At 52.0% G+C, this 16,476-nt stretch overlaps 1 protein-coding gene and 2 pseudogenes across 2 annotated transcripts in view; all 3 read right to left on the bottom strand.

Moving 5' to 3' along the window:
• Nucleotides 1-498: 498 nt before the first annotated feature.
• Nucleotides 499-635, bottom strand: LOC142433005 (U2 spliceosomal RNA; annotated as a pseudogene).
• A 2,194-nt stretch (nucleotides 636-2,829) lies between these two features.
• LOC142432976 (U1 spliceosomal RNA) lies at nucleotides 2,830-2,984 on the bottom strand (annotated as a pseudogene).
• A 2,648-nt stretch (nucleotides 2,985-5,632) lies between these two features.
• Nucleotides 5,633-16,476, bottom strand: part of EML2 (EMAP like 2) — a 28,714-nt gene continuing 17,870 nt past the window's right edge. For both annotated transcript variants that reach the window (XM_075536511.1, XM_075536512.1), the window contains 8 exons: nucleotides 15,141-15,272; nucleotides 12,147-12,214; nucleotides 11,476-11,564; nucleotides 11,147-11,244; nucleotides 10,528-10,615; nucleotides 9,936-10,031; nucleotides 9,152-9,282; nucleotides 5,633-6,079 (listed from right to left, as the gene is read on the bottom strand). In XM_075536511.1, the coding sequence (XP_075392626.1) occupies nucleotides 5,954-6,079; nucleotides 9,152-9,282; nucleotides 9,936-10,031; nucleotides 10,528-10,615; nucleotides 11,147-11,244; nucleotides 11,476-11,564; nucleotides 12,147-12,214; nucleotides 15,141-15,272 (828 nt within the window). In that variant the 3' untranslated portion in view covers nucleotides 5,633-5,953. The remainder of the gene's footprint in view (nucleotides 6,080-9,151; nucleotides 9,283-9,935; nucleotides 10,032-10,527; nucleotides 10,616-11,146; nucleotides 11,245-11,475; nucleotides 11,565-12,146; nucleotides 12,215-15,140; nucleotides 15,273-16,476) is intronic.

Here is a 16,476-nt window from a genome sequence, read left to right as displayed (position 1 = left end):
AAATGCATATGGAAGTTGAACATTGAACATAAGGGAGACCGGAGAAGAATCCATGAAATTACATTACGGAGCCACCCAGGAATATTGAAAGTACCACGGACTGCCGAAAGGACAAGCAAATCTATATGAGAAGGAGGACAGCCAGAATGCTCCTTAGACAAGAATGACAAGATGGAAACTCTTTAAGGGAGTCGAAAGTCCCATCTGTCTCCCTCAGAGCGGCTGGTAGTTTCGAACCACTGACCTCGTGGTTCACCATCCAACGTGTGTCACTAGATCACCAGGTGAGAATTCTACCACTGAGCCACACTCTTCCCCTCAGAAACACTTTCAGAGCAGCAGTTCTCAACCTGTGGGTCGCGACCCTCAAAGGGGTAGCCTAAGACCATCGGAAAACATGTATTTCTGATGGTCTTAGGAACCGAGACATCGCTCCTCTATCCATCTCCAGGCGGGTCTGCCCACATGCAGATACGCCCACCTACAAGCCCCACATGAGAAGACTGTGACCCATGCTACACCATGCTTCTAGACAATATTTCATTGATCTTTCATTAGAAAGAAATCTTTCACAATCTATAAACTGATAAGAACAGATACTACACTTGATCTTAGCCAAAAGGCCGAGAAGCGATTCACAATACATAATTACATATTGTTCTGTGATGAATCACGATGCTTTCATGATGTTCCATTCGTCACAATGAACATACAGCCTGCCTGTCAGATATTTACATGACGATTCATCCCAGTAGCAAAATGACAGTGATGAAATAGCAACAAAAATAATTTTATGGTTGGGGGGGGTCACCACCCCCTGAGGTACTGTATGAAAGGGTCACGGCATGAGGGAGGTGGAGAACCACTGCGTTAGATGTAAACATTTCTCCTGGCCAGCATGAGGAGTGCAGCCTCTGAGAGACCCCGGGGCAAAGGGAGCCTAAGCTTTGCCCAGGATCTGTGAAATAACCAGTGTTTGGGGACTCCCTGGCCCAGTTCTCTGTCCTTGTGATGGACAGCCACAGGCTTGGATTCTCAGAGTCCGACCTGGTCATTGATCCACAGAGTGCATCTGTGAATCTAATCTCAGAGATGTGGAGAAGAAGGGCTCTTTGAAGTAAGTCATTTTGCAGACCCAAAGGATGGGGACACTTTTCCAACATCCCTGCTTTTTCTGCTTCACAGGGCTCTGGTCATTCCATCCATTTATGAATAATACATGCAAACAAACCAACAGCCCCCCCCAAAAAACACTAAACAATTGCTGAAGCATCAATTCTGAGTCATGGCGTATGTATCTGTGTATGCCAGGAGTCTGCCCCATAGGTTTTTGCATTTGTTATTTTAATAAATCGATGAAGTCTTCATTCTGAACGAGGTGGAGAGGTTTGCATTTTACTTTCCAGACCACCCACTCTGCATAGTTTAAACTGTTTCACGCCCACTCCCCACCCAGACCCCAAATTCTCTCCTGATTTCTCTTCTCCCTCCTTCCAGAAGGTTGTGCAGGGCTGGTTTGGAAGCAGATCTCCGGGCCTTTCTTCTGAGGCACTTCCAGGTGGATTTGCACCTCCACCGCCGCTTGTCTCACCCAGGGAAGGGCAGCGGTAATACCTATCCTTCATAGGTGGTGTCCTGGCGCTCAGATCAGTATGACGGCTGTAACACTACTGACATTTATAAAACAAGTCCTGATGGTGCGGGGGTGAAAGTGCTTGGCCATGCATCCAAAGGTCGGGGGTTTGAACTCATCAGCCAATTTGTGGGAGAAATTGGTGGCAGTGCCACGGTGCAGAAGGCAGTTTAGAAGCTTTATGGAGTGGGTCTACTCCGTCCTATAGGGTCCTTATGAGTTAGAATTGCCTGCATGTCAAGGTGGATTTATTTCCCTTTCTTCTAACATTAAAAATATGAATAATCATTTTATTGGGGGCTCTTACAGCTCTTATAATAATCCATAATATATCAGTTGTATCAAGCACCTTTGTACCTATGTTGCCATCGTCCCTTCTAACATGTCTCGAGGATTTGTGTGTCAAAGGAGCTTTGGTGGCACAGTGGTTTGTGCATTGGGCACAGTGGTTTGTGCAAGGTCAGCAGTGCAAACCCACCAGATGTTCTGAGGGAGAACGATGAGGCCGTCTGCTCCCATAGAGACGCACGGCTTTGGAAACTCAAAGGGGGCAGTTCTATCCTGTTCTACGGGAGGGTGTTTTGTGTGTGTGTGTGTGTGTGTGTGTGTGTGTGTGTGTGTGTGTGTGACAGTATATGGGGATCAACTACAAGGCGGTGGGTGGGGTTTGGGCAGTGGTTCTATTTCCAATCAAGGGGCACCTTCACAGGTGCCGGGGGTTAAAATGATGTGAAGACATCTGTTTTTTAGGGGACAAAATTCAAGACGTAAACACGAGGAAAAAAAGTTTTAAACATTTTGCTCACGGTCCCACAGTTCCTGAGCTGGGAAAAGGGGCCTCAAATGGCTATTCTCCCGAGGGCAGACTCCAATCAGGAGCGTTCACGGCCTCTTGCCCTCACGGGAGGACAGTGTCAGCTGTTGAGAATTTGGTCAATCCTGGGAGGACCCTGATGACTGCATTTGAGCCCCTGAATCCCACTGAGCCCCCCCCACCCCCCACCCCCACCCCCGGAATACCCACTGTTCTCAACCCGGTAACTTAGTTTTATCTTCTCTCCTTTCTTTTGTGTAGGGCATTATTTTCCCTGCTACCCGAGTTCACACCCATCTCCCTTCTAATCTGCGTTTCTCTTTCCCTCTCCTCCGTGTCCCTGGGAATCATCGAAACACCTGTTTCTTTTTTTTTTCTTTTTTAGAGCGCGAACGCAGTCCCCCACTACCACAAATTATGCAGTCGAGTTTCCCACATTTGGGGAAATCGCAGGGGTCAGCACATCGTGCAATGGATAAGCCTCGCCCTGGGAAAACCACCTTCATGATCATGGTATCTCCCCTGCCAGGTAAGTATCGAAACACCTGTTTCTTTGGGCATGGAGAGTTGATTAAAAACAACCCCCCCTCAAAAGAATCCCCTCACACAGTACTGGTGCTTGTGTTTGACTCAGTTTCCTGAACATCACAGTCTCCAAATCCATCACTGTCCTGAGGTGTTTCTGGTGTGTGTGTGTGTGTGTATATATATATATATTCTTTTAATTTTTTAACATTTGTTTTAATGACATCTTCATCCACATATCATACAATTCAATCATTCAACCATATCGAGGAAAGCTGTTACGAAAATAACAATTACAATATACAATTGTTCACGAGGGTAGGAGGGTGGGTGCAGGGAGATGATAAAAGAGGAGCGGATCCAAGGCTCAAGGAGAAAGAACGTGTTTTGAAAATGATGATGGCAACCTATGTACAAGTATGCTTGACACAATTGACTTATGGATTGTTGAGATCTGTGAGATTGTATAACATCTGTATGAGGCCCCAATAAAATGATTTGTTTAAAAGTATGATGTGTTAGTCAGGGTACATCAGAGAAACAAATCCACAGAAATTCATGTATATAATAGTTTTATGTAAAGGATAAGTGCATGTCAAGAAAAAATCCCAACCCAGTGCTGCCCAAGCCCACAAGTCCAACATTAACCCATATGTCCAACACCAATCCACACAGTCCTCCTCCATCTCACAAGACACACACAATGACGCCGACTGCAGGAGGAAAGCTGAGTCAGTGAACGTGTAAGCGTCTCAGCGCTGGCAGGGATCTCCACACGGCTGCTCCAGCACCCAGGGCTGCATCGGGGTAGATCCGTGTGGCTTCTCTTCAGGGATCTCTTGCGGGAAGTGAGCCTTGCCAGCTGAAGCAGGGAACTGGCTAAGGCAGCTGCACCCAGGACCAACTATCAGAGAGCAAGAGACCCGAGAACTAGAAAGGCGAGGCTCACGGAGCCATTTATCCCTCTGCCCTTCAATTACCCCCACATGTGTTTATCAGCCAGGTTGGCACAATACACTGACTACCTCAGATGAGAACTTCTTTTGTTGTTAAAGTACAATCTTTATTTCCCACACTCAGTTTTACAAGCATTTCTTCTTTCTCCGTACTCACTGTTATTTGTGTAATTTTTGTTTTGGCAAAATTATACACAACAAAACATTCACCAGCTCAACAACTTCCACGTGTCGCGTTCGGGGCCGTTGATGACACGCTTCATCTCGTACAGCCGTTACTGATATCCCTTTCCAATCATTCCACCACCATTACAACAAACTCAATGCTTCCTACTCAAGTGCCAACTCCTCCTCCTCTTAGGTCAAGTTGGAGTACTTTTCTCGATATAATATCCACACATCATATATGCTTCCATAGTTAAACGGCTTCTAAACAGAGTCGGACATGCATCATCACAATCCGCTCGAATGCTCCCGCTCCTTCAGGCATCAATATTCTTCAGGGATGTATCGTATTCCCTTGTGATCAAAGTGAATTTATCAATTCCCCCACCCTGGGGGCATTTGGGTAGCTTATCGTCTTGCTGTTGTGAGTTAGTCCATCGAGAAACAGAGGTGTTTATCTATCTGTGCTGCCTTCTTCACTTCTGTGGAATTACCTACCAAGCAACTTGATTGCTGGGTTCTATGGTACCAGTAACTTTATTGGTTCTTTGAAAGGAATTGGGTTTCATTCTCTTGTACTCCAAAGTCCGAAGACCCCATTCTCCCATAAACCTTTGGGATCAACCGGATTTCCCTACAAATCTTCCTTCTTCCCTCCAAACCGTACTCAGGTGGCAGCAACAGTTTTTCGGAAATCCCACCCTCCCCAGCCATGATCATTGGTGGTTTTCTTTTTCTAAGGGGAGCCCATCACAGATCAAATTGCTAGTTGTTGATTGACCCATAAGTGGGCCAATCACAGGCTTTCCCTGGGATTTTTTTTTTTAAGGCTTGGAGCCTAAGGGAATGCTGTAACCTTTCTGGGGAGAGGTAAGGGTGGTTGATGGGAGTATAGAAGATACTGGGGCTGTTTTTCTGTGGAGAGTGCCGGCTTGAGAGAAAAATGTGGGCTCACAGGACATGAGAAGAGATGGAGGAAGTAAGAGACAATGTCCTGAAGGCTTACAAGTCCCTGGTTCATTGGCCTTATGGCCCAGAGGCACCCCATCCGCCCGTCTGTTCTTTGTCTTGTGACATGGTCAACCGAGTCCTCTTTGGGCCTCTGTTAGAGCAAGCTTGGTTTTTAATCAAACAACAGTAGCAAAACCACACTGCCATCAAGGCAGTTTGACTCAAAGCAACCCTATAAGACAGAGAGTTGCCTGTCAATTCCTGAGGCTGTAAATCTTTCTGGGAGTAGAAAGCCTCCTCTTTTCTCCCATGGAGCGGCTGGTGGGAGTGAACAAACTGATCTTGTACTGAAGAGCCTAAAGCTTAACCCACTACACCACCAAGATTCCTCTAAACAGCCAAGTAATTCCAGTCCCTCGTCACAAACTGAGGTACAAACATGACACACACACAGTGGAGGCACAGTGGTTGTGTCCAGTTATTAACTGAAAGGTCTGTAGTTAGAAATCAACATTATGGTGACACACACACACACACACACTGTACTCTATGCACATGCACCAAATAAATTCAGGCCCAGAAACGCCATCTCAGTGTGGTTATCTTTATTTCTGGATGAATATAAAAGAATAAACGTAAAAAAAAAAAAACACACCCAAACCAAGCCCTCCCTCCCCATGACTGTCCTGAAGCAATGTGGCCCCTCTTCCCATTCCGAGATAAATAGAGACTTCTGTCTGTCTACCCACCCCACCCCCGGCCCCCTCAGCTATAGACACTCTGGGTATATATATTACTCTACTCGGCAATAGACTTCTCCCGAAAATAGAAATCCCATCCTGCCACCTTCACTCTCTCCTGAACCCCTGGCCCGGGGACCAGTCCCCCAGCCCCGCTGGCCCCTTGGCCTCAGACCACCCGCCATCGCAAAATGCTGGTGTCTTTGCCCCCCGTGGTCAGGGCCACGCTGTCATCCCACGAGAAGGCCACGTTTGTCACGTGGCTGCTGTGTCCCCCGTACTTGTGGCCAAGGGCCTGTGGGAGAAAGAGGAATAAACGAAAGGGTCAACCCAAAGTTGCCGCAGTGAGGCAAGCTAGATTCAGATTCGGCCCATGGGGCCAGCGCAGAGCCATGCCCATGGCAGCAAGTTCTAGGACTGGCTTCAGAAGGAGGTTGCCAGGCCTTTGTTCCACAGTGCCTCTGCACGCGTGAACCATCAAACTTCCCATTGGCAGCCGGGTGCATTGACCATCTGTTTTATCCAGGGACATCACGCCCCCCTCTATCCCCCCCCCCATGATCCTGCTGACCTGACCCAGGAAACCTTCCCGTACCAAACAACAGGAGCCCTGGTGATGCAGTGGGACACACAACGGGCTGCTAATCACAAGGTCAGCAGTTCAAAACCACCAGCTGCTCTGCGGGAGGAGGAAGTGGCTTTCTACTCCTGTAGACAGTTCCAGCATCAGAAACCCACAGGGGCAGTTCTCCCCTGGCCCGTCCAGTCGGCATAAAACTGGATGGCAGTGAATTTGAGCGAGGGCCAACCAACAGGAGCCCTGGGGGGTAGAGTGGATGATGCAGGAGCCCTTGGTTCAAACCCACCTGCCTCTCCATGGGAGAAAGATGAGGCTGTCTGCTCCTGTGAAGACGTATGGCCTTGGGCACCCAAAGGGTTGGTTCTGTGTTGTGCCACAGAGTTACATGCGTCAGCAACGACGTGACGCCAGTGGGTGAGGGAGCGTGAGTGCTAACCAACGGGTGGGGGTGGGCACTAATCCGCTTTTGTTTTTGTTACACGGAGAGTCTGAGACCCAACGCACCGTGGAAGGCCCTGTCGGCAGCAACCAGACAGAGGCGAGGGAGGATCAACATTAAGCAATGAGCATTCAGGGTCAGGGGTGATGCCGGCTTTGGTCCTTGTCGTTAGGTAACTTTAAGGAGTGGTTCCAACTCACAGCGACCTGATGGACATCAGAAGGCAACCCTGCCCTCCTGAGCCCACCTCGCGCCTGTTCTTGTTTGAGCTCATGGTTGCAGCCCCTGTATCCATCCCTCCCATCGAGGGCTCCGTCCGTCCTTTTAGCAAGCGTGAATGCCCTTCCCCAGGGACTGGGCTCTCCTGACGACGTGTCCAGAGTACGTGAGACGAAGTCTCGCCACCCTCTCTTCTAAGGAGCCTGCTGGCTGTACTTCTTCCGGGGCAGACCTGATTGTTGGTGGTTATGTCCCACTGGCCCTCATTCCTTTAGCTCGGATGCTGTGTGTTGGGGAGGCGGCGGCGCTGGGGCTGGAGAACAGAAAGCCAGCATGCCAGCATGCCAGCATGGACTGCAGACCTTGCCCCCGAGCACCCACATTGGCGGATAAACTGATGAACCAAGTCTGGCCCTTGTGTCACACAGAGGAGCCGAGTGGAGATTCGGGCCCGAGGTGGTTGAGCGCTGGAGAGATCGTTGTGAGGCCCATAAAGGAATGCAAACTCATAGCCTTCGAGGCCATTTTTGACTCCCAGCCACCCGATAGACAGGGGAGAAGCACCCCTGTGGGGGTTCAAGGTCGTACATTTTCCCGGGAGTGGCAGATCTGTCTTTCCCTACAAAACGGCTTGTGAACTTGAACCTCCGCCCTTGGGATTAGCAGCCCAATGTAGAACCCTAGCAGGTCACACCAGACGAGCTATGGCTACCAGGGATGGGAAACTAAAAAATCAAAACAAAACTGCCATCCAGTCAATTCCGAGTCACAGACAGCCTCACCTTGACCCCCAGATGGGCAGGATGGGTTCAGACGGCTGACCTGGCAGTTCGAAGCCCCCGGCATGACCCACAGCGGCACTATCACACTCGACTCCATCCAGGAGTGGACCGACCCAAACCTAACTCGATGCCCTCCAGTCTAGGCTGACGCATAGCGACCTGGTAGCACTGCCCTTGTGGGATCCGGAGACTGTAACTCTTCACGGGAGTAGAAAGCCTCATCTTTCTCCCTCGGTGGGGCTGGTGGTTTTGAACTGCTGTCCTTGAGGTTAGCCATCCAACGGGTAACCACTAGGCCCACCAGGACTCCTCTTCCCAGATACATACAAAAAGGGGGTCTGTGGGGCTGGTTGGCAAACAAAAACCCTACAGAGAACGGGACACCTATGCCCAGCCTGGAAAGAGTGGCATCCCGGGTAACGAATACAACACACTTCTTTCTCTCTGCTGGTGTCGGGTGTCGGAGCAAGTGCAGACCAGAGCGTGAAAACCGACTGACTGCTCTTCCGTTCAGACCAGAGGACGGTCGGACGAATCTCTTGGACAGCCAGGGGTTCTCTTGGGACAAGCTGCAGGCTGTCTGAGGTATTTTTAGGATGCAAACTGCTGCTGACACTGGAAAACCCAGCAGGATCAAGTGAAAACCGCCTGACTCCCGGCTGCTCCCCAAGCAGGTGCGGGGCAGCTGTTTCTCTTAGTCCCCTGGGGCCTCGGCCCCAGACGCAGTGGGGCTCCTTCACGCCACTTGCCTGACCCTGTGGCCCTTGGCGTTTGTGCCCCTCGTCCTAGGTGAATCATGAGGGTGGGGGGGCTTCGAATCAGAAAGTCGGAGCCCACCCTCACTAAAAGGTTGGCTACCGGGTAAACGGTGACTACCAAACGGTGCGTCCCCGGTGCCCCTAAATAGGTGTTGAGGGAACAGGATGGAAAAAACAGAGAAAGGCTCTCTCAGGGTCTTAGAACTCCAGACCCTGAGAGGGCTGGCACGCATCCACTGCCATCGAGTTGAGTCTGACTCATAGCAACGCTATAGGGCCCGAGGCAGACCTGTCCCTGTGGGGTTCGGAGGGTGCACCTCTCTATGAGAGTCGGAGGGCCTTGTCTTGGATCCCCACTGCTGAATTTGCAGTCCCGTGGGTACCCACTACACCACCAGGGTTCCTGCAGTAAGTTTGTACTAGTCTAGTCTCTGACATCAGCCTTGAGCTTCGGGCCCCGGGATGGCAGGCGCCTACTGCTCCTTGAACAGCTGGGAACACGGGAAAACTCAGGGCTGCGTGGGTCTTGCCCGCCCCCCCCCCCAAGCTCCTTTGAGAATCTGGGTCCCACCCGCTCAGGGGCACTCACCCGAGGCTGACAGCAGGGGTAGCTAAATAGGTGAACCTTGCCAAAGTCGTCTGCCGACACCAGCAGTTTCCCGTCGTGGGACCTGGCCACAGCATTGATGTCGGTCCCATCTGCCCCCTCAGACCAGATCCCTGTGGGCAGGAAGGTGTGTGTGTGGGAGGGGGTGGATGTGGTGAGATGGCCCCTGGGACTCCTGCCTCCCTCCCAACCCAGTCTGGCCCCTACCTGGGAGAGGGTGGGGATGCTCTTTTGAATATCTGGACCCCATCGTCCCCTCCCCCAGTGGTCTCAAGGGACAGCCCAGGCATCTGAGGAAGATGCTGCGGAATCTGACCCCCAAGGCCCAGACTGATTCATGCCCCCGCCACCCCTGGAACTCAGCAGGGATTTAGCAGCCTCAGTTTCCTGCATTTCCAAATTCTCTGTCACCCAGGGGCTTGGACACCTGCTATTCAGTCCTTCCCTCTGGCTGCACCATGCTGCCGAGCACCTCTCACTCTCCCCTCCCCAGCCTGGGTGGGTGCCTCTTCCAGGAAGCCCTCCCAGCTCCTGGACTACTCTATAGCAGCCAGTCCAATTGGGGAAGTCACGATCAGAGGGCAAGTACGTCTCCCTCCCTGGACTGTGAGCCCCAGGATGGCAGGTTTCAACCTCCACCTGAGTGAGAGGGCACGTCACCTAACCCTACCCCTGCCTTTTACAAATTCTGCCCACATGGTGGCACAAAGGTTCCACGAGTCTCAGAGAAGCACTACACAGAAACATCTCTGTTTCCAGTACTTACCGAACACCCCAAACCCCAAGACACAAGTGACCGTGGCCCATTCCACATTCCGCACAGCCTCTGCACTGGTGATCTGCTTACAGGTTGCGGGGTCCCCTGGGGCAGAGAGCAGGGGAGGAGCTCAGAGCTTGGTGGAACCCGCCAAGCTGAAGGTCCCAGAGCTCACTCATAGGTCCTGATCGGCTCTTGACACCCCAAAACCTAAGCAAGGATGGCTGCTTAGAAACCGGAACTAGAAACAAACAAACAAAAAAGAAACCGGAACCAGAAAGGGGAGGGACTGAAGTGGGATCCAATAGGAAGAGAGCAGCCAAAGCTCCAACCAATCAGGAAACGAAACCAGAAACCCAAACCAGTTGGTGGAATTTTTTCGGAAGTAGATGCCAGGTCTTCCTTGCAAGGTGCATTTGGGTTAGCAGTCAGAAGCCTGCACCATTTAAGCCTGCAATTGGGGCGTGGGAGTGGGATGCTCCCAGCCAATCAGAACAGCCCCTGAATACCAGAAGACACCCCACCCCCCTTCTCGGAATTCAGGGTTATGCAAATGAGGAGTCTGAGGCAAGGCTGTGGGTAGGTCCAGCAGAGCACTCACAGTACAGAATCTCGTAGTCCCCAGAATTGGTAACAAAACAGCTGCTGTCCCGGGCCCAATCCAGGTGGGTGATAAAACTGGAATGGCCCTGCGGGGGAAGGGAACGGGCACAGTTAGAGCTGGAGAGGGCAGAAGCAAAAGGGGAGGGCAGCGGGAGTAGACCAGAAAGGGTGGAAGGCAAAATACAGAGGTGCGGGGGAAACACAAGGGATATATATACACAGGCCTTTGGAGTCTGGGGGCGTGGCCAGGTTATCGTGGGCGGGGCCAGACAAAGTAGCTTAGACCACAAGTCGGGGGTTTAGGACACGTGGGCGGTTGCCCGAAACAGAAGGGCAGACTTGGGAAGCCAAGGGCGGGGGCCAGACAGAGGGGTGTGCTTTGAATGCCAGGGGTGGGGCTACGTGGAGAAGGGGGCTGGGGGCGGAGCTACACGACAGGGCGGGGCTCAGGACACAGGGGCAGGGGGCGGGGCACGTGTGTGGGCGGGGCCAGGGCTCCTTGGCGGATCTGGGCGGTCAGTTCTGAAGCAAGGTTCCCTTGAGGTAGATAGAAAAGTGGTTAATTCTGCATCGCCCAGGAGGGTGGCGGCGCGGGCTGGGGGCCACTGCCCACTCACCGAGCACTTGCCCAGGCGGCTGACCTTGCGGCCACCCTGGTCCACCGTGTACACGTACACCAAGTTGTCGTGGGAGCCTACGGCCAGGTACGCCCCGTCTGGGGGAGGGGAGGGGGGCTATGAGGAGGCACCCAGGCTCCGCCCCCTCCTCGCTCACCTTCAGCCCCTGACAATCCCAGACTGGGGGCAATTCCACACTGCACCACCCGCAGCTGCCCTACACACTGTCCCCCAGGCCGTGTCACCGAGGGTCCACTCCCTTTACCCTTAAAGCTAGAGACATCCTTCCCAGTCCCTGCCTCTCCCGAAGCCCACGGCCCACCGCTTACTCGGGGAGAAGCTGACCACCGAGATCTGCTCGTTGCCATCCGTGTGGATCGCCACCAGGTCGTGAGTCTCCGGGTCCAGCAGCAGCCACCTTTGGGGAGAGGGAGTAGGAGGGGTGAGCTGACCTGGCCCCAAACCTAACCAAGCTCAATGCCGCGGAGTCTATCCAAGTCGACAGGCGAGCACCCCTGTAGGAGTAGAAAGCTCCCTCTTTCTACGGAGCGGCTGGTGGTGTCTAACCGCTGACCTTGAAGCTATTGCAGCTCTGCGCCATGACTACTGTGCCACAGGGCTCCCGGCAGCAGACAGAAATCGGGGGGCCTGTGGGAGGAGCCCCAGAAGAGATTCAGGGGGGAGAGGCGGATTCAGAAAAAAAGTTGGGCGATTCAAGGATATCAAACCCAATCTGTGAGTCGAGAGCGACCCATGTGTTACAGAGTAGAACTGCCCCCAGTCTCCACAGGTCCGCGGAATCTTGATGGAAGCAGACCGCTGGGTCTTTTGTCCCAAGCACCCTGGGTGGGTCCGAACTGCCGACCTCTCAATTGCAAACCATTTGTGTCATGCAGGGACCTTGCGGGGAGACTGGGGACCGGTCCGCAGTTGGTCCCCGATTCAGTGACAGTCCCCAGAGAGTGCGGAGGCCCTCCTAAGGAATCCTCCTCGGCTTTACCTGCCAGTTACGGTGCCCACGGCCAGGACAGAGCCATTGGGGTGGAAGCTGGCAGAGCGGGCCGGATCCTGAGGAGACAAAAGACGACGCAGAGCTGGGGGCTAGGGTCCCCATGTCCACCTGGCCAGTCCTCTGCCTCAGAGCCAACGTTTCAGCCTGATAGCAGGGCTCTCTCACCCTCCCCACCCCACTCCACCCCCCCACCCCCCACTTCCACCCATGCCACTGTTCCTTTCGTTTAATGTGTCAGTCTGAACAGAAAAACAACCCCCTCCGCCCCCGCCTCCCACGAAGCCCATCACTCTTGACTGTGGAACCTTCTTTCTCCCGGTTTTAAATGCCTCGGAGCTTCATTCCCTCGAGATGATGGTTTTAGGCAATTTCCCAAAGTGTGACTTTGTGGACGACTGGCGCCCATGCTTTGAAAGCATTTGTCAGCCACGGCCCAAGTGCTTTCCCTACAGAGAGACCAGCAGGCTGGGTCAGCCTGTCTGTCTCTACATCTTTATCAGCACCTTCTTGTTAGGCAGGAGTTGGGGGCGGAGGGGTGGGGGATTGAAAGCAATAGAGCACCTTGGAGTCAGACCTGGGTGAAAGCCGGGACTCTGCCGCTCCCTCCCTGCATGGCATCGTCCCATCACTCTCCCTGCCCGGCACTCCTCAGTGGCAGAGGTGCGTAACACCCTGGATCGCACTTTCCAAGATTGCTACTGTAGTCAGTGAGGTGTAAAGTCCTTAGCACCACCATCAGCACCCCCAGGAGACGCTCACTGAAAGTTGGTGTGATTCCTAAGGAGCCCGCGCTGGTAGCACTGCCGATTAGATGTTGGACTGTTTTTTCAAGACATCAACTTATTGGGGGCTCGTACAACTCTTATCACAATCCATCCATCCTTCCATCCATCCATCCATCCATCCATCCATCCATCCATCCATCCACTGTCTCAAGCACATTGCTATGTTTGTTGCCATCATCATTTTTAAAACATTTTCTTTCTACTTGAGCCCTTGGTATCAGCTCCTCATTTTTTCCCCTTCTACCCCAACCCTCCCTCACAAACCCTTGATAATTTATAAATTATTTTTTCATGTTTTACACTGTCTGATGTCTCCCATATGTAGATCATTGTGATCGATTCCCCCTTTATCCCCGCCACCTTCCCCTTACCTTCCTGGTATCACTACTTTCATTATTGGTCCTGAGGGGTTTATCTGTCCTGGATTCCCTGTGTTTTCAGTTCCTATCTGTACCAGTGTACATCCTCTGGTCTAGCCAGTTTTGTAAGGCAGAATTGGGATCATGATAGTGGGGAGGGGGAAAGCATTAAAGAACTAGAGGAAAATTGTATGTTTCATCAGTGCTATACTGCACCCTGACTGGCTTGTCTCCTCCCTGAGACCCTTCTGTAAGGGGATGTCCAGTTGCCTACAGATAGGCTTTGGGTCTCCGCTCCACACTCCTCCTCATTCACAGTGATATGATTTGTTGTTCTTTCATCCCTGATACCTGATCCTAGGGACACCTCGTGATCACACAGGCGGGTGTGCTTCTTCCATTGTGGGCTTTGTTGCTTCTCAGATGTTGGGCTGTTAACCACCAGATCGGCAGTTCAAATCCCTAGCCGTTCCAGGGGGAGAAAGATGAGGCTTTCAGCCTTGGAAACTCACAAGGGCAATTCTACTCTGTCCCATAGGGTCATTCTAAGCCAGAATAGACTCAATGGCAGGGACTTTGTTTTTATTAGGAATCTGGTTTCCTAACAACTTCCAGGTGCTTCTGACGTCCTGGAAAGCCAGAAAGCTGCTGTGCTGCCCACAGGCTGGACACAAAGTAGGTGCTCAGTTAAGACGGTCAGAATTGGGTCAGCTATCCAATGAGCAAAGTAAGCATGAACTTTCTTGTGCTTACTTATTCTACAGTGAATAGTTTCAGATGGGTTTGGTGAACAGGTGAAGGTGTTTGGTGCAGATTAGTCACCAAGTACAAGTAAGCCTGCAGTTCCCCTGCTTACTGGCTACTTCAACATCTCTGCCGGGGACTGTCAATTGGGGAAAAAGCTTTGATTCTGTGGGAACGGGCTGGGCTGCGGGGCTGGAAGAGACAGCTGCCAACCAGCACTGAAAGAATCTTCAATGTAGTGGAAGAAGGTGAAATTGCTCACCACAACTTACTAAGTAAGCACAAGTAAGCCAGTGCTTATTTTGCTTACTGGGTACTCCCATGCTGGTCGGGATGGCGATTATAAACCCACTTCCATCAAATCAATTCTGACTCATGGGGACCTTATAGAGCAGAGTTGCCCCACAGGGTTTCCGAGGCTGGCAAGCTTGAAGGGAGCAGACAGCTCACTCTTTCTTTCTGGGGAGCAGCTGGTGCATTCCAACTGCCGACCTCTCAATTAGCAGCCGAGGGCTCCCCCACTCCCCATCCACTGAAGTTCAAAGGTCCTATGGTTGCTGTGTGCCGCTGAGTTGATGCCCACTCACAGCATCCCTCGAGGGTAGAGCAGAACTGGGTACTAGTCTTGGCTGTGATCCCTAAAGGAACAAACTGCCAAGTCTTTTTGCCAACAGAGCTGCTGGGCAGCTTCAAAACACCAACCTTTCAGTCAGCAGCCAAGCGCTTAACCAGTGCACCACCAGGGCCCCTACAAAAGGCCACGGAGTGTTCTACACTCAGAGGCAGCCCTGGAGAGATTCCTAGTGAAAATCCTCAGAAGACAGTTGTTTGGGATTTGATGGGACTGAGCCTCCTTCCATCCAGCCAGATTTCCCGAACTAGAGGCAGGGCGACATAAAAATCTACACCTCCCACTAGGGCGTGTTACTAGGGCGAGGTACCTGGAGTCAGCTGCACTTACTTAAATGCCCTTCTGCTAATAAATCTCTTGCTAATTTCTATTAGATGCTCGGAGCCTTGGTGGGGCGTGGCAGATGGCTTTGTTGACCCCAAGTGCTGAGCCCCCACCACGACCACCTCCCCACCCCACTTACCTCGATGCTCTTGCTCCACAGGGGTTGGTGGGACTCCAAGCTCCATAGATGTACCAACTTATCCTGCCCGCAGGTCACAAACTGCTCCCGGCTGGGGTGTGTGGCGAGGCCCCACAGCTCTTCCACGTGGCCCTGGCGGGAGGGGAAGGCGTCACCACTGGGACCACCAATCCGGGTCTTTAACCCAAATGCTGATACCAGGACGAAGTCCTGGGAGTGCACCTGTGGCCCCGGGAAGACCTGCTTCCCAAAACTGGGAGAGCGTCGGCGGGTCAGTTCTCCTGGGAACCTCAGCTTCCCTTTGGGGACATTCTTGGGACTTGCCTCGCAAGTTACTGTGTTCACGCGACCCTTGAAAGCAAAGACCCGCGGACACAAGCAAGCTGGAAGGATGGCTCACCGGCTGGATTCGGAGGATGGGTGCTGCTAAACGGGGTGTGCATTTCTGGCCATTGCGCTTGCGCACAGCCACCACCTGGCTACCAGTGGAGGTGGGCGTGCTTCTGTGACATTGAACAGGTGCCCGCAGAGCTCCCAGATTTAAGACAGGTCAGGGGGAAAATGGCCTGGCTCTCCACTTTAAAAACAAAACAAAACACCAGGCCATGAAAACCTTATGGGGAAAAAATAAATTAAAAAAAAAGAAAACCTTATGGGTCCGTTTCACAGCTGATCCTGGTGACTGCACAGGACCGGGCAGCGTTGGGCTTCGTTGTGCAAGTGTAACAGCAGCAACGTGATCCCTTCCAGCCTTTTCATGCCTGGAACACCTCCCTCCAACCCCTGTCTGTCTTCATCGTTCCCTCATCAACTACGGCCCTCCGGCCACTTGCGGCCACCGAGAACCTTTATCCAGCCCACCAGGTGCCTTTGCCCCATTTATTTTTTTACTTCAAAATAAGATATGTGCAGTGTGCATAGGAATTTGTTCATGTTTTTAAAAAATATATATATAGCCCAGCCTTCCAACGAGTCTGAGGGACAATGAACTGCCCCCGTTTAAAAAGTTTGAGGACCCTTGATTGCTAGACGGTCAGAGGGAACCACTGGACAAGGAACGATTTTTAGCTAATACCTTGAGAACACCTGCTCTGCACTGGACACCATTCTGAATGCTTTATAGGCGCCCCTAAACCCAGTTCTGATATCCGCCCCATTCAATAAAAGCACAGAGATGGCATTTACTTGCCCAATATCACACAGCTAATAAGCAACAAGGCTGTGATGGGCACCCAGGCAGGCATGGTCCAGAATTCACATTCTTTAAAAATATATATAAATATGTGTATATGTAGATACACATAGACTATATATAAACATGATATATACATATACT

Source organism: Tenrec ecaudatus, chromosome 18 (genome assembly GCF_050624435.1).
Source record: "Tenrec ecaudatus isolate mTenEca1 chromosome 18, mTenEca1.hap1, whole genome shotgun sequence".
Classification (NCBI taxonomy): domain Eukaryota; kingdom Metazoa; phylum Chordata; class Mammalia; order Afrosoricida; family Tenrecidae; genus Tenrec; species Tenrec ecaudatus.
This window is presented reverse-complemented; position numbering and strand designations above follow the sequence as displayed.